Below are 21,529 nucleotides of genomic sequence, written 5' to 3'. Positions count from 1 at the left end.
CCATTATCATTGTGAGTTTCACCCACACAAGTGAAATGCTTCAATTTAATGGTTAGTCTGAGGTAAAATACGTTTCTGACGTCTTGCTTGAATTTATAATGCTTTTAAAATAATTTTTTTCACAGTCAATCACACTACAATTGTCTTTAATGTAAAATGTAGACATGGTTAGCATTTTGAGATGAAACCTTTTTATTTTGATGTTGATGCTATATACTTATATTCATAGAAGACTTATCAATGAGAGACTTGATTATATCTCTAAACTTCCCACCTTTCTTGGCCATGACTTCAAAATTATTTGATAGAAGTGTTTTTTGGGCATGTAGTGATAAAAGAGAAGAATAAACATAAAGCTTGATTTAGTGTCTTTACACAAAAAAGTAACACATCTTTTAATTCTATAGTAATATTTCTAAATCTTTTAAAATGACTTGATTTAACATTTTAGTTTGTTTTCACATAATAAAAGAAAATTTTGGATATCAAAATTTGATCTGACTTCATGCTTGCCATAAGAAAATGTAGGCAATAATAAGTTATAAGTATTGAACATTGTCTTGGGATAGAATGTTTGGTTACTCTACTATACAACTACATCAATGAGTTTGTCTTTGAACACAAATTTGATGACCTTATTTAACAAGAAAGTGATGAGATTAAGAGACTATTTGATTTAGCTAAGTGTTTGTTGATAATAATAGCAGTTTGTAGTTATATTTATAAAAAAAAAAACCGTAAAGCACAACTTTACCCTTGGTCATTCCACTCTTCATGTTTCTATATAGTAGAAAAGTCCTCTGTTAAACTTTACTAGCCTGTGCAAATTCTATACTTATAAACTAAATTTCTGAAATAGTTTATATCCATATTTTTGAAAAATAGTAACCTGACATGATACCTTAGTCACAGGGATTATCAGAGAGTTTCATTTTATTGTTGAGTTAGACATATCATGTAAATTACACTTCGACAAAGATACTATAATCTTATGTAACCATATTCTTTTTATTTGATAAGTTGAAAGTGATGTAAGTGAATCTTTTCGTTGGATCTAGATATGCGAGCTATATTTGTACTATATAGAACGATGAGATTAGTTACATGTTTGTTAAAAGTTAATAATTTCATAATTAGGGCATTTTAGACTTATACTACGTGTCTTTTTAGATGCGCAGAGTAAGAATGTAGATATGAGCTCTTTTGGAGTATGATGCGTCTGCTCGGCATTTTATAGAAACAAAAGGACTTTCACCAACTCTTGATTTTTAATGGATAATCTAGAAAATTGTTGGCAGGTAAGAACTGTAGCTTTAGTAAATAAATCTTTTTTGTTCATGTCTTATTATGTTTCTAATATTTGAATCTTGTTTTGTGTTGGTGTCTTCACTGTTTCTTATTTCTCTTCGAGTGTATTTTTATGAACTGATTTTATTTTCAAGTTTTTATTCCTTCCATGAAATATTAAAGTTGGAGTAAGTAGTTCGCGTTGAATGAAAGAAATTTTTCAGCTTATCAAGACAACTGCAGCCACTTAAGGATATCAACTTCTATTCTTTTGGAATATACAGAGAGCATCTGCTCAAATTTACTGGTAATGATTCGAGGCATTAATAGATTTTAGAAAATGAATTTTGTCATATTTGATGCGCTATCAACTTCTATTCTAATGAGAAATACAGGGAGCATTTGCTCGAAGTTATCATTTGGAAAATTTGATGTTGTTTTTAATATACTCAGTCTGATCCCACAAGTTAGGAATGTGGAGGGTGGGGCGTATGCAGATCTTACCTCTATCTTTGCAGGGTAGAGATGTTGTTTCCGGTAGATCATCGCCTCAAAAAAAGCATTTTTAAGAACAGGTTTGATAAATACAAGAGTAAATACAATGCTGAAAATCATTGTATTCGTTCTTCATGTGTACTATGTTCTCTTCTTTGAACTACAATATCAAAGTAGTTGTTCTCTGTGATGTCTGGATTATTGATTAATCTTAATAAACCGTTAAATGACTAGAAGCCAAAAAATTTCAGTTGATTAAAATGAAACTGAAAAAATTGTTTAAGTAGGACAAACAAAAATATGGATGAAGTACATATTGTTTCTAAATATTTTGGTTAGCCTAATTTAGAGAGTAGCATTGAGAATCACTCTCTTCTGGCAGCTGAAAGCTGGTTACAACTGTATGATTTTTTCTTTTGCAATTTGTGACAATTTACTTTGGTAAATGACAGACCATTGTTAAATGAAAGTGTTGATATGTTACTATTTGAAACTGAATATGATGAGGCATATAATCTTTTGAATTTTAGTCTTTACTTTACTCAGACATCTGTAATTGGTTTCTTTATCTTCATGATATATTTGCATCAAATTGGTAACTCAGTAATTTAATTTCAAGGGCTTGCTGAATACTTGCAGAAATGTTCACGTGTTATGTCTAGATTAAGTTCAAAAATACCGTGGAGTCAAACTGTACAAATGTGCATGATGGGAGGTCCGAAAAGGGCAGTAGCTTGGAAAGAAGTGAGATATCACTTATCCCTCCCTATAGCTTATACATATCCTATATTATCTTTTGTTTTTATTTTTATTGCAACTTTGAAACTTTCTTCGAATGGTATTGCTAATGAAATGCGGCTTTCATTCCATGGAATAGTAGCACAATAAGATTTTCCCATTCAATGTCATTTGGCAATGATGATGAATCATGGAGGTAACTTCACGGTTGAACAGTTTGTCAGGCTTCATTGTGAAGACATATTGCAAGTTCATTACTTTATCCTCTCCTCGGGATCCAGTTTCAAAATGTACAGAGGTTGTTGATGTACTTAAGCCGAAACTATGATGAATTTATTTATCATGCAAACTTAAAAAAGCAAGAAGCCTAAGTTCATTTGTGAAAATATTCATCGTGTATCATTTGAGTTGAATAACTTGTATTATATGAAGACAAATAACTACCGGAGGAACCAATGAAGTTACTACTATGATACAATGTTATGTTAAGAAATTTCAGCAAAAGCTTGTGATATTCTTTACTTCTGACTGTAAGTTCTTATTTCCTATTTCTTGTTGCTTCAGTAAGTAGTAAACTATATATATACCAGTAGGATAAATTCTCTGATAAACAAAAGCTTATCAATTTCACATTATTTTTTTTAGTTTACTATAAAATGAAGCTTATAAGTTGTTTGGAAAGTTGTATAATGGAGATAGAGATAATAACAGAAAATTAGAAAAACTAAAGCCAAAGCGATTATTGGAAATATTGTAAAATATAAATGTTGGGCCTGTGCAACGCACAGGCCATACCCTATCTAGTCCAAAAATAAAAATAAAAATCCGGACATTATTCTTCTTCAACTTCGAGCATTTTTATTCGTTTTTTTCTTCTAAATTGAAAATTTTATCAAAATTATATCTCTCAATATTAGGAATTGGCAAACAGAAAATTTGCTGAAATATTTTTGTCAGAAAATTCTAATCGTTGAGTACAAATATAATTAAATTTATATATATCCAAAATGATTTTGTAAAAAATATGCGAAATGATGTTCATGTTTGAATGTACTTTAGTACAATTTTAAAAGTGAAAATTGAGTTAAAAATAGATTATTTTAAAAAAGTAAATAATTTTTATGTTTAAATGGATCCTAAAAGTAGAAGTTAAAAAGAAATGAATTAGGAAGATGAAAATTTTAAAATACGATAAATGAAAAATAGTTTAATCCTATGATACGAATACGAATTATATTTGTATTTAAATTTGATTATTAATATCTTAGGTAATTATTTAACCATAAAAAATATTTTTATTTATATAATAAAATTGAAGGAGTAATTGAATTGGTTTTCACATATATATTTTTTCAAAAAAAAAAGACCATGAAAGATAAATAAAAGGCAAAGAAATAAAAATCAAAACTGGGTCCCATAAATCAGAATATAATTTCAATAAAAATACCCTCACACAATTAATACAAGTTGTACCTCTCCGATACTAAATTTTTTCATATTTTTACATTTATGTAGTAGTAGTTTAAGAAAAGCTAAGAATATCTCTTATCTTTGGTAGAAATTACTTGATTTATTTTTTTAAAAATCCTCCTAGAATTTCATATTAATCATTGATAATAAAATTATAGTTTTAACCTTAAATAAAGTAAAAAATTTACAAAAATATTATTGGCCGTCCACTTTAATGCTCTTCTATATAATTGATAGCCTTGAATAAAGTTAAATTTAAAAAAAATATTATTGGCCGTCCACTTTAATGCTCTTCTATATAATTGATAGCCTTGAATAAAGTTAAATTTAAAAAAAATATTATTGGCCGTCCACTTTAATGCTCTTCTATATAATTGATAGCCTTGAATAAAGTTAAATTTAAAAAAAATATTATTGGCCGTCCACTTTAATGCTCTTCTATATAATTGATAGCCTTGAATAAAGTTAAATTTAAAAAAAATATTATTGGCCGTCCACTTTAATGCTCTTCTATATAATTGATAGCCTTGAATAAAGTTAAATTTAAAAAAAATATTATTGGCCGTCCACTTTAATGCTCTTCTATATAATTGATAGCCTTGAATAAAGTTAAATTTAAAAAAAATATTATTGGCCGTCCACTTTAATGCTCTTCTATATAATTGATAGCCTTGAATAAAGTTAAATTTAAAAAAAATATTATTGGCCGTCCACTTTAATGCTCTTCTATATAATTGATAGCCTTGAATAAAGTTAAATTTAAAAAAAATATTATTGGCCGTCCACTTTAATGCTCTTCTATATAATTGAAATAGTGACCGATTGTGGTGGAATGGTAAATATTCCTTCATCCTTAATCAAGAAGTCTCGAATTTGAGTCCCTTGGATACGGAGTTGCCTTTGTTAGGGAGCGTTTTACCCCCAATGTAGAAATTTTTGGCGCGAATTCGCATTTCGTCGAGCTCTAATGTGGATACCGGACATGAAAAAAAAAAAGTAGTAGTAAATTGTAGCCTACCAATTGCACCTTTAAATACACCCAATGGTAAGCAACATTTTTCCAATAAGTCTGCAAAAAAGCTCTGTTCTTCCATGGCGAAACTTACCAATCATGAAGTTGCCATAGTAATGGTTCCATTACCAGCACAAGGCCATTTAAACCAACTCCTCCACCTCTCCCGCCTCATCTCCGCCTAACACCTCCCACTCCACTTCGCCGGAACCACCGTCCACCTCCGTCAAGCAAAAAATCGCATCCATGGCTGGAACCCACTCTCCACCTCCACCGTCAAATTCCACGAATTCCCAATCCCAAATTACGAAACCCCACCTCCTAATCCAAATTCCCGTCCCAATTGATGCCCTCTTTCCACGCCACGAGTCATCTTCGTCATCCAATTACTGCCTTTTTACAAGAACTATCCAGAAATTACAGAAGAGTAATTGTTATTTACGATTCTTTAATAGCTTGGGTTCTTCAAGATGCTCCTTCTATACCAAATATTGAGTGTTACAGCTTTCGTAGCATTTCAGCTTTTTCGATCTACTCTTGGGATAAATCCTCTGTTACGCCGGAGTTTACAGAGTATACCAGAGTACAATTTGAGTTCAGGGAAGTTGTTAATTCTGGTAATTTATACAATTCTTGCTATGAAATTGAAGGATTGTATCTTGATTGGCTAGCAAAAGAGAAAGTTCGCGTGATAAACAATGGGCTATTGGTCCATTGAACCCCGTGAAACTGTATGATAAAAATAATTCACTAATTTCACATAAATGTATGAATTGGCTTGATGAACAAGAACCAAATTCTGTCATATTCGTGTCTTTTCGGGACGACGACTACGTTTTCTGATGAACAAATTAAGGAAATAGCAATTGGGTTGGAGAAAAGTGAGCAGAGATTCATATGGGTATTGAGGGAAGCTGATAAAGGTGACATTTTTACAGGGGAAAGTAGAGAAGTTGAGTTACCAGAAGGGTATGAAGAGAGAGTGGGGAAAAGAGGGTTAATAGTGAGAGATTGGGCACCACAATTGGAGATATTGGGACACGAGTCGACGGGTGGATTCATGAGTCATTGCGGGTGGAATTCATGTATGGAGAGTATATCAATGGGGGTGCCAATTTTAGCTTGGCCAATGCATTCAGATCAACCAAGAAATGCAGTTTTGGTAACTGAAGTGTTGAAAATTGGAGTAGAATTGAGGGATTGGGCAAAGAGAGATGAGTTGGTGAGTTCAGTTGCAGTTGCCGAATGTGTTAAGAGATTGATGGATTCTGCAGAAGGAGATGAGATGAGAAAGAGGGTTATGGAGTTGAGTAAATCAGTGGTGGATGGTGGTGGCAGTGGCAGAGAGATGGCCTCTTTCATTGCCCATATTACAAGATAATAAAAGGCGAAATCCATCTAGCGACATCTAAATTTGACACTACCTTTCACTTTGACATTTCAAATGCGTTGGACTTTCGTGCCAACTTGAAGTGGTTATTGATGGGCTACATTTATAAAGAAGTTCACGGTATAATAAGATCACGTAAAAGTAGAGTGTGTTATTATGTTACTATAATTTGATTCAAAGTTAAGGATGTTTTTAATGTTTTTCCCTTATTCATGTAAGCGAAAATGCATGAGCTATGTTATTTCATCATTAGTTGCCGGAGAATGAAAAAGTCTCATATCCATCGTGTAATATTGATAATTAACTAATAAATAATCATATAGAAAAGGCAGAAAATAAATAAAGTATGATATTGTACAACAATTTAACCAGCTTCGAGCAAACCTACATTTTTAAGTGCTAAAATAAATTTTAATTTCTACTCTCGTGCTCGGGAGATTCAAAAGCGATATTTTTTATATATTAGTATTTTCTTTGTATACTTTTATTTATTCGTCCACTTTAAACAATAATTAATATGAATATTTTATTAATATAATATTCAAATAAGTACGAGTAATTAATTTTTTTAAAAAAAATTGTTTTTGATATGCTAAAAATGTAATAAAAGTAAAAAATTATTTTTGTAATATTGGACACCCTTTCAGGAAATTTCCATGGCAGGCAGCCAACCGAGTTTGGTTTCCAAATACGAACAAACTTCAACAAGAAATTACGCCTAATTACAGTGCTCTCTAACGTTTTACAGTATTGGGATTTCTTCAATTGTTCTTTTCACTGTTTCTTTTGGTGGGTTTGATTCAGAAAACTCGAAGCTTTTTTTGAAGAACAGAGAAGGAAATAGATATGGGTCTGCTCAGATTGCAGTTTTGGTGACCAAATTTTCACGGTTTGTGTTGAACCCTTTTCGATTTTCTTGCTCATTTTGCTTGTATCAGTAAAAATCCTATGAAAGATTTCAACTTTTTGCTGCTTTGTCGATTATGAAATCACCCAAATCAGCAAAATCTCTTTTTTGCTGCTTTTTCTGATATGGGTCTGATGAGATAGCAGTTTGGTGGCCAAATTTTTAACGGTTTGTATTGAACCCTTTTCGATTTTGTTTCTCAATTTGCTTCTATCAGTGAAAATCCCATGAAATATTGGATCTTTTTGTTGCTTTGTTGATTATGAAATTACCCAAATCAGCAGTCTCTTTTCCTGCAATTGTCTGAGGTATTATTGTGCTTTCTTTTTCCAGTCAATTTTCAAGTATCAAATGGCGCTGTGTTCTATTTACAAGTATGGTTCAAAAGCTCAAGGGTTGGCTTTTCTTGCATTTGGGTCCATTTCTTTTTTGGTATTTGTTTATGCTGCTATTGTCTCCAAGTTGCTTCCGCCATTCGATAATCCGATCCTTGCAGCCATACAGAACGACAGGTAACTTTCCCTTTGTTCAGTTTTATCCAGTTTCTGTTATTTAGTCCAATTTGCTTATGCCTGGTTGTCTTGATTAGCTTTTGGGTAAATATTATAATGTACTTCTTAGTGAAATGTAAACTGTTATTGAGCATTATCCGGATTATTTGTTGCTGTTTCACCTTAGATACTGATTGTTTAGATTATATTTAAATTTAGGGATTTGTAAGGAACTTGACACTGCGACATTATTGTGTCGATCGTAAACTGAATTGAGATTTTAGACAGTGTTTTTGGATGATAAATGGCTTTGTTCACTTACTCTTTATGAATGTTCTTTTGCTGTTCATTGTGTTTGTTACTCTTGACAAATTGTATGATTGGCCTGTTGGTAACAGTTGTTCACAAATTGTATCGATCATAACTTACCGGTTTGTGATTATTTATGCTCTAACTGCTGCGATGTTGATCCCTCTCCCATTTGAAATTATTTTACTAGGATCTCGTCTCCAGGAAACTTGCATTCATATTTGTGACACTTCTGTCTGTTTAAGAATTTTCTCGTCTTCCCTTTTTGAAAAATAAAGAGATTTTATCTAGTTCTCTAGGAAAAGTACTTTTTGGAATTCTGCATTTAATCATCATGGATATAGAAAGAAGATTACTGAGAAGCCGATGCTGCTGGTTGAAATGTATTATGCTTTCCGTACGACTTGTAGCTCTTCAGTAACTTACAACTCGACGAAATGTATTATGCTTTCCGTACGATTTGTAGCTCTTCAGTAACTTACAACTCGAACATCTAACTGTTTGTGGTTTCAATAAAAAATTAATATGCTTAAGAGGTTTACAACTACATGGGTCTCTTCCAACCAGCTATACATACTTATAGATAATACTCTTCGTCCTGAAAGATCAATTTTGAATAGAAACACTTCCATTTTCTTACTTATTTATTACATCACATTGAGCCAATTTGAAGCGCTGATTTGGTAGTATCAGACCAGTAATTCTCAATTCTAGATGCTTACATTCATTGTTAAGGCATTAGCCAGCTTGCAGCATAATATCACGTACTGGCATGATGATTTGGTAATAGTTGATTCAATTATCTTATCTTAATACTTTAGTTATACAAGAGTCTTCATTAACTGAATTTGACTTCGTCAATAAAAATCGGTTATGGCATGAGTGGAATTGTTTTTTGGAAAGGAGGATTCTATGAGATGTCATTCTGATTTTGTGATGGTTGTTAGCCTAATGTAATCACCGTGCTATGATCAAAATCTTACTAAATGCTTGATAGGCTTTGTAGCTGGAATATCTCATGTTCATTAGTTTACAAATATTCTTCTTCCCTTTTTCCCAAATTATCATGTTTGTGTTGGTATAAATATAATAACGCTTTGAGCCTATGTTTGAGTTATTTTGTATTTCTGTTTCAGATACTATTGCTTTCTGGTTCCATTAACGCTTCCCATCCTTGTTGTTGCTATATATTTCCACTGGCTCAGCATGAAGATCTTTAAGCATGCATAGCTCAGACGAGGTATGGAGCTTTTGTGTAATCTCACGAAGGATCGTTATCAATTGGTTAGGTTTCTGATTCCAAGTTGTTTACTTGAAACATTTGACATGAGTAGAATGAGATAAGTTTTCGTAGTAATGACAAACAAAGATACTTTCACTATTAAAGTGTAGTTATTTTCAGCCCTTTTGTGCTTCTGCATTTCCCGGAACTTCAGAAGTTAAGAGGACAAAATCGCGAGCTTCCTTCAAATAAATAACTTGCATACACTCAATACTTGCTTCTATCCAAGATTTCTGATGAAGTGTTTATGAAGAAGACATTTAGGCTACTAAATCATCCTAGGACATTTAGATATTTAAGTTTTTTTTTATCCTAATTCAACAGTTCAGTTGTTTGTAATTGGTATGAACACAAAATTTTGAAATTGACTTGCTTATATACATTGAAATTATTGAAATTATTGTAGGAAAAAAGCTGTCTTTGTTAATCTTCTTCTCTTTGGGGGCTTGCAAGATTTCTGATGAAGTGTTTATGAAGAAGACATTTAGGCTACTAAATCATCCTAGGACATTTAGATATTTAAGTTTTTTTTTATCCTAATTCAACAGTTCAGTTGTTTGTAATTGGTATGACACAAAATTATGAAATTGACTTGCTTATATACATGGAAATTATTGAAAATATTGTAGGAAAAAAGCTGTCTTTGTTAATCTTCTTCTCTTTGGGGGCTTGATTAAGCTAAAATAAAAGGTTTCTTTCCATTTGTCCAAATCTCTACCTATTATCCGTGTTGGTGGGAGCTAGCATATAAAATTAGTCGAGGTGCATCCAAGTTGGTTTGTACATCATGGTTATTATAAAAAAATTAAGTTTTACTCAAGTCACTTGCAAATTCTGTAAACTTGAATCTTAATAGTTTTAAAATAACAAACTCTAGTGACTAGCTAAACAATATCAAATAATGCAGACAATTTTCGAAGTATAAAAATTGAAAGTGTTCCCTTTATTTTCGATAAAAAGGACAAGGTGATACACTGAAGCTTTTGCTATGCGCGAGATTTGGAGAAGAGTCGAACCAGAAGGGTCATTGTACATAGTTTTGGATGACAAGAAAAAAGAAAAAAACACTTTTTAAGCATTATAGACTGTATTGACAGCTAAAAGTTCTTTTTTTTTTTCCCTTAAAGGCTGTGGGTCAACTTTTAAAGGGGAGAGCTTTAGCGCAGCGATAAGAGTCATCAGTATATTGAATGTCACGAGTTTAAGGTGTAAAAATAATCTTGGAGAAAGAATATTTTGAAATTGTGCAAAAAGTAGTCGAACAAATAAAGTCAGGGAAAATTTATGAAGTTATTTTGATAAATTTCTCTTTAGAGTTTCTAAAAACATTCTGTATATGTTCAAAGTACTTATAAAACAGACATATTTGGTTCCTTTTTTCCTAAAGTGGAGATGGAGATTATAAAGGGAATATGAAAGAGTTAGTCATATCACATGCTTCAACTGAGCTCATTGCTTTCGACTCGAACTATGTATATATATATATATAAAAGAATTTTAAATGTAAACATATAATAAAACGATCATTCAGAATCTATCGATTTTAAATCCTGAATTCGAATATGATAAGTGTTGTATTAGTTTCCAAGAATGTTTATAGGCAAAAAGGAAACAAATACAAGGGAAAATAGAGAAGGAAGAAGACATTATTTGACTTTATTGTAACAACACAAAAATTAGTTACAAATGTAAAGATCCCCTCTTAATAGAAAGAATACAACAGAAGAATGGTAAAAAGAATTAAACCCCTTTTAACCATTTCATCTGTCTATGGGCTACAAAATTGCAATGGAATCTATTTCTTCCTAACTCTACCACAACACATCTAACACCTTTTGAAGAAACACAAGTGTATGGTACTTTATGAAAACAAGAAAAAAAGGGTTTTGATGTCAAACTTATTTGTGCCTTCTTTTGGATTCTCCATAAGCAACAACTCCCATCACAGTCATCGTGTAGCCCGCGATTCCGATGAAAGTTACTGGATTTTGGAAAATTAGTATGGAGATAACAACAGCCACTGCACCTTTTGCATTGCCTAGGACCTGCACCAGTTCATAGAGAGTTAAGTTGTTTCAAACAGGTGAAAAATATGTATATTTGCAGCTACTATGAAAATTTAGTACCATTCTTGAAAAATATAGTAGGCGTTTGGACAATATTTGGTCTATGTTTCTCATACTCTCCGAAAATGTTGCTGCACCCGTGACAGATCCCCAAAAATGCACTAGTTTTGGAGGATCTGATACACACTTTGTAGCATTTTTGAAGAGTCCGAGCAATAAAGTATTTGGTTGAAGTTGAAAGGGTATTTGGAAGTATATGTGTTTAAACACGTATTTAAAAAATTAACCTTTCTTGGCCGTGATCTTTAGTGTTCAAGTCTAAGGACATATGGCAAGTTAGAGAACAAAAACATTTGCTAATCCAGGAGTGGTCTATAGCTAAGTTTCTCGGACTCTTCACTTTTGGTGCCGCATCCGTGTCGACACGACATGAGTGCGGGTGTGGGATCCGTGTCCAATTTGGTCAACCAATTTTGGGTACTTTGACCAAAATCGATGTAGAAAGTCTAAACAGTTTTAATGATTTCTATAATCAATACAAAAGCTAAGGTAAAATTGAAGAAAATGGAATGCCTTTTATATAGAAATTTCTATGTCACTCATTTTCCTTTAATCTCATTCCAAGATTCTCTTCAAGTTCTCCACATAATATCTCATAATTTAGGTTTTATAACTCTATTTTTAGATATTTTAATTATATTTAGGCGAATTCCTGCACCTGTATCCATACATGGATCCATATCCCCGAATCTTAAAAATTAGATCATGAAGGATCTGACCTCTAGTTTTCATAGTAATGATAAATGAAGATACTTTCACTATTAAAGTGTAGTTATTTTCAGCCCTTTTGTGCTTCTGCATTTCCCGGAACTTCAGAAGTTAAGAGGACAAAATCGCGAGCTTCCTTCAAATAAATAACTTGCATACACTCAATACTTGCTTCTATCCAAGATTTCTGATGAAGTGTTTATGAAGAAGACATTTAGGCTACTAAATCATCCTAGGACATTTAGATATTTAAGTTTTTTTTTATCCTAATTCAACAGTTCAGTTGTTTGTAATTGGTATGAACACAAAATTTTGAAATTGACTTGCTTATATACATTGAAATTATTGAAATTATTGTAGGAAAAAAGCTGTCTTTGTTAATCTTCTTCTCTTTGGGGGCTTGGTTAGCCTATTACCCTGGTGGGAGCTAGCAGATACCTCGTGAAATTAGTCGTCGAGGTGCGTCCAAGTTGGTTTAGACATCATGGTTATAAAAAAATTTAAAAAGCTAAAATTGGAGACAAAATGACACTGAAGTTTTACTCAAGTCACTTGCAAATTCTTTAAACTCGAATCTTAATAGGTTTTAAGTAACAAACCCTAGTGACTAGCTAAACAATATCAAATAATGCAAACAATTTTCGAAGTATAAAAATTGAAAGTGTTTCCTTTATTTTCGATAAAAAGTACAATATGATCCACTAAAGCTTTTGCTATGCGCGAGATTTGCAGAAGAGTCGAACCAGAAGGGTAGATTTGGCCGCACGAGAAAAAAAACACTTTTTTCAAGCATTATAGCCTGTATTGACAGCTAAAAGTTAATTTTTTTCCTTCAATAAGGCTGTTGGTCAACTTTTATAGGGGAGAGCCTTAGCGCAGCGGTAAGAGTCATCAATATATTGAATGTCACGAGTTTAAGGTGTAAAAATAATCTTGGAGAAAGAATATTTTGAAATTGTGCAAAAAGTAGTCGAACCAATAAAGTTAGGGAAAATTTATGAAGTTATTTTGATGAATTTCGAATTTATAATAGTTCAGAATCGTATCTATGAAAGAGTTGGTCATATCACATGCTTCAACTGAACTCATTGCTTTCGTCTCAAACTATGTGTATATATATAAAAAAAAGATTTTAAATGTAAACATATAATAAAACGACCATTTAGAATCTATCGATTTTAAATCTTGAATTCGAATATGATAAGTGTTGTATTAGTTTCCAAGAATGTTTATAGGCAAAAAGGAAACAAATACAAGGGAAAATAGAGAAGGAAGAAGACATTATTTGACTTTATTGTAACAACACAAAAATTAGTTACAAATGTAAAGATCCCCTCTTAATAGAAAGAATTACAACAGAAGAATTGGTAAAAGAAATCAACCCCTTTTAACCATTTCATCTGTCTATGGGCTACAAAATTGCAATGGAATCTATATCTTCCTAACTCTACCACAACACATCTAACACCTTTTGAAGAAACACAAGTGTATGGTACTTTATGAAAACAAGAAAAAAAGGGTTTTGATGTCAAACTTATTTGTGCCTTCTTTTGGATTCTCCATAAGCAACAACTCCCATCACAGTCATCGTGTAGCCCGCGATTCCGATGAAAGTTACTGGATTTTGGAAAATTAGTATGGAGATAACAACAGCCACTGCACCTTTTGCATTGCCTAGGACCTGCACCAGTCCATAGAGAGTTTAGTTATTTCTAACAGGTGAAAAATATGTACATTGCAGCTACTGTGAAAATTTAGAACCATTCTTGAAAAATATAGTAGGTGTTTGGACAATATTTGGTCTATGTTTCTCATACTCTCCGAAAATGTTGCTGCACCCATGACAAAACCTCCAAAAATGCACTAGTTTTGGAGGATCTGATACACACTCTGTAGCATTTTTGAAGGGTCCGAGTAATAAAGTATCTGGTTGAAGTTGAAAGGGTATTTGGAAGTCTGTGTTTAAACACGTATTTAAAAAATTAACCTTTCTTGGCCTGAGACTAGGCGTGATCTTTCGTGTTCAAGTCTAAGGACATATGGCAAGTTAGAGAACAAAAACATTTGCTAATCCAGGAGTGGTCTATAGCTAAGTTTCTCGGACTCTTCACTTTTGGTGCCGCATCCGTGTCGACACGACATGAGTGCAGGTGTGGGATCCGTGTCCGATTTGGTCAACCAATTTTGGGTACTTTGACCAAAATCGATGTAGAAAGTCTAGACAGTTTTAATGATTTCTATAATCAATACAAAAGCTAAGGTGAAATTGAAGAAAATGGAATGCATTTTATATAGAAATTTCTATGTCACTCATTTTCCTTTAATCTCCTTCCAAGATTCTCCTCAAGTTCTCCACATAATATCTCATAATTTAGGTTTTATAACTCTATTTTTAGATATTTTAATTATATTTAGGCAAATTCCTGCACCCGTATCCATATCCCCGAATCTTAAAAATTAGATCATGAAGGATCCGACCTCTAGAGATCGCACCTGTATTGGACACCCGCACCCGAGTCCGAGCAACTTAGGTCTATAGTGGCCAATGGTATCTACGATAAGGTTCTTTATTCCCAGGTTCATGCTCAAACCCGAGACTTCTGATTAAGGATAATATATTTCCAACCACTCCACCACACCCCTTGGTTATCATTCTGCTTTTGTCTTTCTTTTGCCACACAACACTACAATTAAAAAGGGGGGAAATAGAGGGGTATGAGAGGAGCAAACCTGGAGTGTCAATGCACTGGTATGCTTAGTCACCAAAAAGTTCAATAAATTGGCACCATAGGCCATTGCAGAATTAATCAAAATAAGCAGGCCAAGGTATCTGTGTTCAGTCGCGATTGTTGCAGTGACTTCGATAACATTAGGCTCCATAACGAGTGCAGCAGGCAATAATACTACAACAGCAATTGGTGACATGTAGAGCAGGAGATTCATGGAGTTCAGTTTTTCCCTGAAAGATAACATCAGGTTAAGGAGAAAACTACTAGTTTAAATGTATCAGCAAAACAAACGAACGACAAATAAATCAAATGAAGGGTCGTGAATTTGAAAGGAACCCCAATCTCTATCAGATGTAAATCAAATGAGGAAACTAGAAGATCAGAAACTCGTAACCTGTAGTTAGTTATCTTTTAGATGACGTGATAGTAAAAGTATTTTGCGTTTACACAGATGGCAAGAAGAAGCAAAGTGCTTACCCTTCAGAAGAAAGAAGAACTCCTTGAAGAACAGATTTGAAGGCTCTAGCAGCAGTTGCACCAATACACATGATAAATCCATAAAGGTGGAAGCTTGGCTCACCCTATCATCAATCAAGAAACTTAATAGTCAATAAACAACAACAACATACCCGGAGTAATCCCACACGTGGAATCTGGGGAGGGTAGAGTGTATGCAAACCTTACCGCTACCTTAGGAGGTAGATTAATAGTTAATAAAAGTTGCTACAAATTTTTCAACAAGAAAACAAAACCTATTTCAACAACCAATAGATAGATACTTGTCATGGCTTAATAAACTTCAAATATAACACAACAAAAGACAAGGTAAGTAAACTTGTTTAATTATCAATTTCTTACTGAATAAAATCTTAAACTAATACCATGAGACATTGAGAATCTCTGAATTGCTCAAAGTATATTTATCATCTAGTGTTTGATTCTGTATATATGTCATCAAAACACACTCTACTGAGACTTGAGAGGCAAAGATACAAGGTGATTTTTTCCTATCTTTCCAAATTTTGGTAGACAGAGTTACCCGATAAGCTATCTCGGACATCACAATTTTTTTTAATTTTTTTTTGGATGACAAGGGAAACCCGTAGCCGCTACCCTTTGGGTGCGCACAGGGTAAAAATCCCCTGCTCCTATGCAATAGCTCGCAAACCACATAGGAGAGGTAACCCGCACTAGGCAAGTTTGGTGCAACGAGCTCGACCCAGAAGACAAACCCCTTGCTTTCGCTGGCAAGGGGTTTCGAACTTGAGACCTCCAACATGGAAGTCCCCAAGCCCAAACCACTAGGCCACCCCGAAGGGTCTCGGATATCACGATTATCAAAAGAAAAAAACACATTCTACTGAGGAAACGCCACACAAAGTCAATTTCTTTGAATATCTCCAATGGAAACATCGTCAAGGAAGATACTATCATTTGAAAAAAGAAGTGATCATTATGAACATTGAAATAGAATGTGAAAATAACTTAATTTCCATTGGAAAGAAAAGCAAACTACTGCAAAACACAGAAATGGTAAGAATTGTCCACAGAGGAAAGTATTTTTGACAGGGGGCATCAATATACAGGTGGAAGATTACTAAGAAGATTCGAAATTGATTGTATAATGGGCCCGATAAAAACTTATGAAGTGTTGAACACATTAAATTTAAATTCTAGATCTGCCTGGCAATAGATTGTCGAGGCGTTATAATGTATATGAGCATCCATAAAAATTCTCATATCTGATCTCAATCAGTTAATCTAGACTTATAAAAGAACTACTACCATTGTTAAAAAATCATAGATCAACTTTAAAAGGAATGAAATTAAACAGCCAACATGGTTAGAAAATTTAAGAAAAAAAGATCCAATTTTTCTACACAAAACATACCACAATCTGATCTACTAAATATAATACAAAGTAACAAGCAATTAAATATTCAACGTTAAAGGTCATGGTGGAGCTATAAGTACTCCTCCATCTTTAACCATAAGTCTCAGGTTCGAATCCTAGGTGCATTTAACCTCCAAAGTGGACCTCCTGAATCCAAATTAGTCAAGCCCCAAAATGGGGTATAGAACAAAAAACAAGCAATTAACTATTCACCACCAAAAGTCACGGTGAGCAGTAAGTACTCCTTTATCTTTAACCAAAGGTATTCGGTTCGAGCTCATCCCCAAAGTGGGACCTCCTGAATCTAGAGTCGGGCCCAAAATGAGTGCAGAAAATGGAAACCAAAAAAAACAAGCAATTAATATTCATTACTGAAAGTTGTGGTGGAGTTATAAGTATTCCTCCATCTTTAACCAAAGAGCTCGGGTTCGATCCCTAGGCATGTTTTATCCCCAAAGTGGAACCTCCTAAATCTAGACTAGTCACACCCCAAAATGGGACAAGACACCGGAAACCAAAAAAAGAAAACCAACAATTAACTATTCACCACCAAAGGTCGCGGTTGAGTTGTAAGTATTCCTCCATCTTTAACCAAAAGTCTTGAGTTCGAGCCTTACATATGCTTTATCCCCAAAGAATGGGTCGAGAACACGGAAACCAAAAAAACAAGCAATTAACTATTCACCACCAAAGGTCGTGGTGGAGCTATCCAAAGGTCTCGAGTTCAAACTCTAGTGCGTTTTATCCCCAAGGTGGAATTGAATTCAAATTAATCGGGCTCCAAAATGAATAAAGACACACGGAAACCAATAAATACAAGGAGTTAACTATTCATTCAAGAAAAAGAACAAGTTAGAAAGTTTGCAAACATACCCCACTTGCAATAATAACCCCAGTTACAACAGGAACAAGGCAACCATAAGTAGCCCAAGCTTCTTGCTTCCTTGTCATCAAATAAGCAAACAATGCAGTAAAAAAGGGTGTTGTTGCACCCACAGCCTGATTAAACGACACAGGCAAGTACCTTAAAGAAATGTTTCCACCAACAACAGAACCACAAAAGACAACACTAAGTGTAGAGATCCTCAAAAATTGAGACCTTGATTTAATCCTCTGAAAAGGTGCAATCTTTAAGAAAACAATAGAAACATAGCTAAGAACAGCACAAGCTGTCATATGACACATTGTAAGAAAAATTGGGAATCTAAATCCATAATTTGACAGCAATAATTTGTTCAAAAGAAGGACTCCAATATTTGAGGAATACCAAAATATTATAAGTGTAGCTATGAAAAAACCCTTCTTCTCTAATTGTCCAGACAGCATTTTTTTTTTTTTTTTGGTTCTTGATTTTCTCAAAAATGGCAAAAAGATTCAATTTTTAAGGTACCCTTTTGTTGAAACTACAAGAAAAAACTCATTAATTGATTAATCCACCCTTTTCTCAACAGATTTTCAAGATTTATTTCTTGAAAAAAAAATTGATTTTCAGTGTGTGTGTGTTTTTGGGAACTTTTTTGTGGGGAATGTATGAAAGTGGAAGAATGAGAAGCAAATGTGTTATTTTTGTGCCTCTCTTCTTCCTTTTTCTTCCCCACAAGACTCAAATTTTGGAGATTATTTTTATTTTTGTGAACTTGTATATATAGAGAAAAATAAAAGTTCAAAGTATTTAGATATTTTTAAGATAAATAGAAGTTCTAATTAAAGTTGAGATATAGGGTGATCCAATTTTTTCGACCCTTTTTTAAATGTCTAATTTTTGAAGGTGAAAGAAAAAAAATAGTTTAATTTTAAAATTTTAATACATAGTGTGGTAATTCACATATTTTGTGTGGTAAACTTCCATGTTATTGAACTGAATGTTTGTTGGATCATGCAATTATAAAATTGGGAGATGATTTTTTTTTTTTAAATGGAGAAAGGATTAGTGGTGTACGATTCGAAATTGGATGGATAATGGATTGTTTTATATATTTGTTCGCTTAAATGTTATGTTAGTTTGTCTCTATGACGTGCGTCTAACTCACACATCATATTATATTTTTACGGCTCGAGTAAAGTTTTGAGGTCAAAATAGGGGAATCTTGACCATACCTTGGTATTCAGACATTATGATTTGTTAGTTATTTTGAATTTTGTTTTCTTAAATTTTCATTTGTAGAAGTTTGCTCATCTCTATTGAAATGTTTGAGCTTATGATATTTATAGTATATGGTAAAAAGAATACTTCAATTATCATTCTTTTTCCATGAGTTCTGTCCCATGATTATGCTTTGTTCCATTTACCTATCTAATTATCACATTTTTCGTGAGTTTCGTATCTTAACTATCCATTATTCCATTTACTTACTTAGCATTCTCTTTGTATACACATCTCGATGACGACTTGGCCTACATAAGCTTGTTATCAATTGAGAACAATATTTGATCAACTCACCATCGAGGTGTGTTTTAATACTAAGGAAGTAATGATTTAGATAGGCAAAAGAAATAATGAATAGTTAAAATGCGAAACTCGTGAAAAAAATATTGTTTCATAGTGTATTTTTGACCTAACTCATTTATATTTTGTAATGACTGAGAGCAATAAGTAATTGCCTAACTCACTAGAAGATAGTGAGCCTAACTTTTTAGATAGAAAAAAGTTACCATGCATGTGTTATGTTAAGGAAAACATTTGATATTATGAAAATTTTGATTACTATAATATTTTGACTTCTTAACAATCTTTATGAATCTAATTTGGCATGAGTTAGTTAGGTAAGTTTTCAATTTGATGAGATATTTAACTTTTTTTTTACTAATTTATGTTGAAATGAAATTCAGAATACAAATTGCATGAGCTATTAGAAGCTCATAAGTCAGAAGTTCTTAATTAATCTATAGCTAGGTCCTTTAGCTATGAAAGAGGCTTGTGAAAAAGAAAGTAAAGTCTGAGTGAAGAGAGGAAAAAATGTTTTTATTAGTATTTAATTGTGTGATGTGATGGTAAATATCTGTTAGTCGTTAATTAGAAGTGTTTTGGATTTGAATTCTTGATTTGGAGTAGCTTTTGTTGAGAGCGTTTTACTCTCAAATGAAACTTTTTAGTCAATTACATATACATTCACTATTTTCCACATTTAAAGATTGTGTTGATTTATATATGTATTGTCAAGTACCATGATAATAAATTTTAATTAACACTCTAGCTTCCTATCTAAAAATGTACAATTCCTCAATGCATAAAATCAAAGTGCCAACTCCTACCATATCTATCACTAGCTCCAATTATAGTTGTTTCCCTAATCCAACTTGGACATTAACTCTGGAATTTTAGAGCAAAGATAAAGTTTTATAGGTCATGAACTCGAATCTCGAAAGCAATCACTAATACTTACATACGTTTCGTTGCCAAGACAACCTACCCCTTAAAGATGAAGTTTTATAGGTTAATATGTTTCGAACATCCTCAAAAAACGTCGAACTAAGTGAATATTTACAAAGTAACAAACACGTCATAATTTTCATAAAATCTTTATTTTTTTATTTTATTCAATTGTTCACAGGTCTTGACTAAAGTGATTATTTGCAAAGTAACTTTATTGTCACCCGTCATAACGAGCACATCACAATTTTAATACAATATTTATTTTGTTATTTTATTAAATTATTCACAGGTCTTATCGAATTAACAAAACGCGTGTCTTTTAACAATAAGATCATTTTTGCACAAATTCTTTATATGTGGACAAAACTTAAACAATGGTCACAACTCAAAAGGTGTCTATTTATGCAAATCTCCGGTCCATGTCCATTTTAAAATGAACCGGGTTAGTGGGCCCTGAATCTTTTTCCACATTAGATAAAAGAGAATATTCTTCTTATTTACATTAATCAACCCTTCAAATTCCAATTATTACACTTTAACCCTTATCACTCTTGTCTCAGCAACTGAAAATCACCATTTTTATTTTTATTTTTATTTTAGCAAATTATACTGCAAATTGCCATTATTTTTCTAGGGTTTTCAAAACCCTAAATTGATTTCATCATTTTCTTCAACAATTCAAAGGAATTTCAAGAGCTTTTTTAGGTACATTTTATTTAATTTAACTTTTCTTAGAATTAAACTAAAAATTCAAGATTATTTTTTTAAATCTGTTCATGTTAATTTTGGATCAAGTTTTGAACTTTATGTAACCCTTTTAACTTCTACAAAAGTAGAACAAGAAAAAAAATTAGATGGTATATCCAATTTTAATTTGATAATTCTTGAAAATTTGAAGTATTTTTACTTTTTTGTTATTTATTAATCAATCTTTGCATGTATATATGTTGTAGAAGTAGTTAATCATGTGTAAATTTGGTTGATTTTTGATCATCATGTGGGAATTTTCATTAATTTTTCAAATGTACAAGTTCACTACACAATGGCCAAGTGGGGTGGTGGTGGGGCTACTCAATTGGTATCAATGCAAATAGGTTATTAATGGGCTCAGGAATCTTTAAGAACCAATATTTCTATAATTAAAAAATAGATTACCTGGTATTTGTTGCTGGTGGGAGGTGGCACGTATCGTGAGGAATTAGTTGAGATGTGCGCAAGCTGGCCTGGACATTACGATTATCAAAAAAGAAGTTAAAAAATGCAGACTACCAAAAAGTTACATGGTATTTGTGCCGGTGAGAGTGGGGTGGGGGTGGGG

The 21,529-nt window shown here is 32.7% G+C and overlaps 1 protein-coding gene, 1 long non-coding RNA gene and 1 pseudogene across 5 annotated transcripts in view; 2 read left to right on the top strand and 1 right to left on the bottom strand.

Annotated features, from left to right (window-relative positions):
- The window catches only part of LOC107061335 (uncharacterized), a 9,484-nt gene extending 6,471 nt beyond the window's left edge, over window positions 1-3,013 (top strand). Inside the window, exons 5-6 of one of the 4 annotated variants that reach the window (XR_001473923.1) lie at window positions 1,171-1,594; window positions 1,741-3,013. This is a non-coding gene — a long non-coding RNA (uncharacterized lncRNA). Of the gene's footprint in view, window positions 1-1,170 lie in introns of all 4 variants that reach the window. The other 3 variants (XR_001473922.1, XR_001473921.1, XR_001473920.1) reach the window with 3 other exon arrangements.
- A 2,039-nt stretch (window positions 3,014-5,052) lies between these two features.
- LOC102579441 (zeatin O-glucosyltransferase-like) lies at window positions 5,053-6,646 on the top strand (annotated as a pseudogene).
- Window positions 6,647-13,569: 6,923 nt separating this feature from the next.
- On the bottom strand, window positions 13,570-18,180 carry LOC102578446 (probable sugar phosphate/phosphate translocator At5g04160). Its single transcript, XM_006351231.2, has 4 exons — window positions 17,712-18,180; window positions 15,422-15,525; window positions 14,946-15,174; window positions 13,570-13,896 (listed from the first exon to the last, which is right to left on the bottom strand). The coding sequence occupies exons 1-4, from the start codon at window positions 18,162-18,164 to the stop codon at window positions 13,750-13,752; spliced, it is 933 nt and encodes a 310-aa protein (XP_006351293.1). The 5' UTR covers window positions 18,165-18,180; the 3' UTR covers window positions 13,570-13,749.
- Window positions 18,181-21,529: the final 3,349 nt, after the last annotated feature.

This window comes from Solanum tuberosum, unplaced genomic scaffold, assembly GCF_000226075.1.
Source record: "Solanum tuberosum cultivar DM 1-3 516 R44 unplaced genomic scaffold, SolTub_3.0 scf00129, whole genome shotgun sequence".
Lineage (NCBI taxonomy): Eukaryota > Viridiplantae > Streptophyta > Magnoliopsida > Solanales > Solanaceae > Solanum > Solanum tuberosum.
This window is presented reverse-complemented; position numbering and strand designations above follow the sequence as displayed.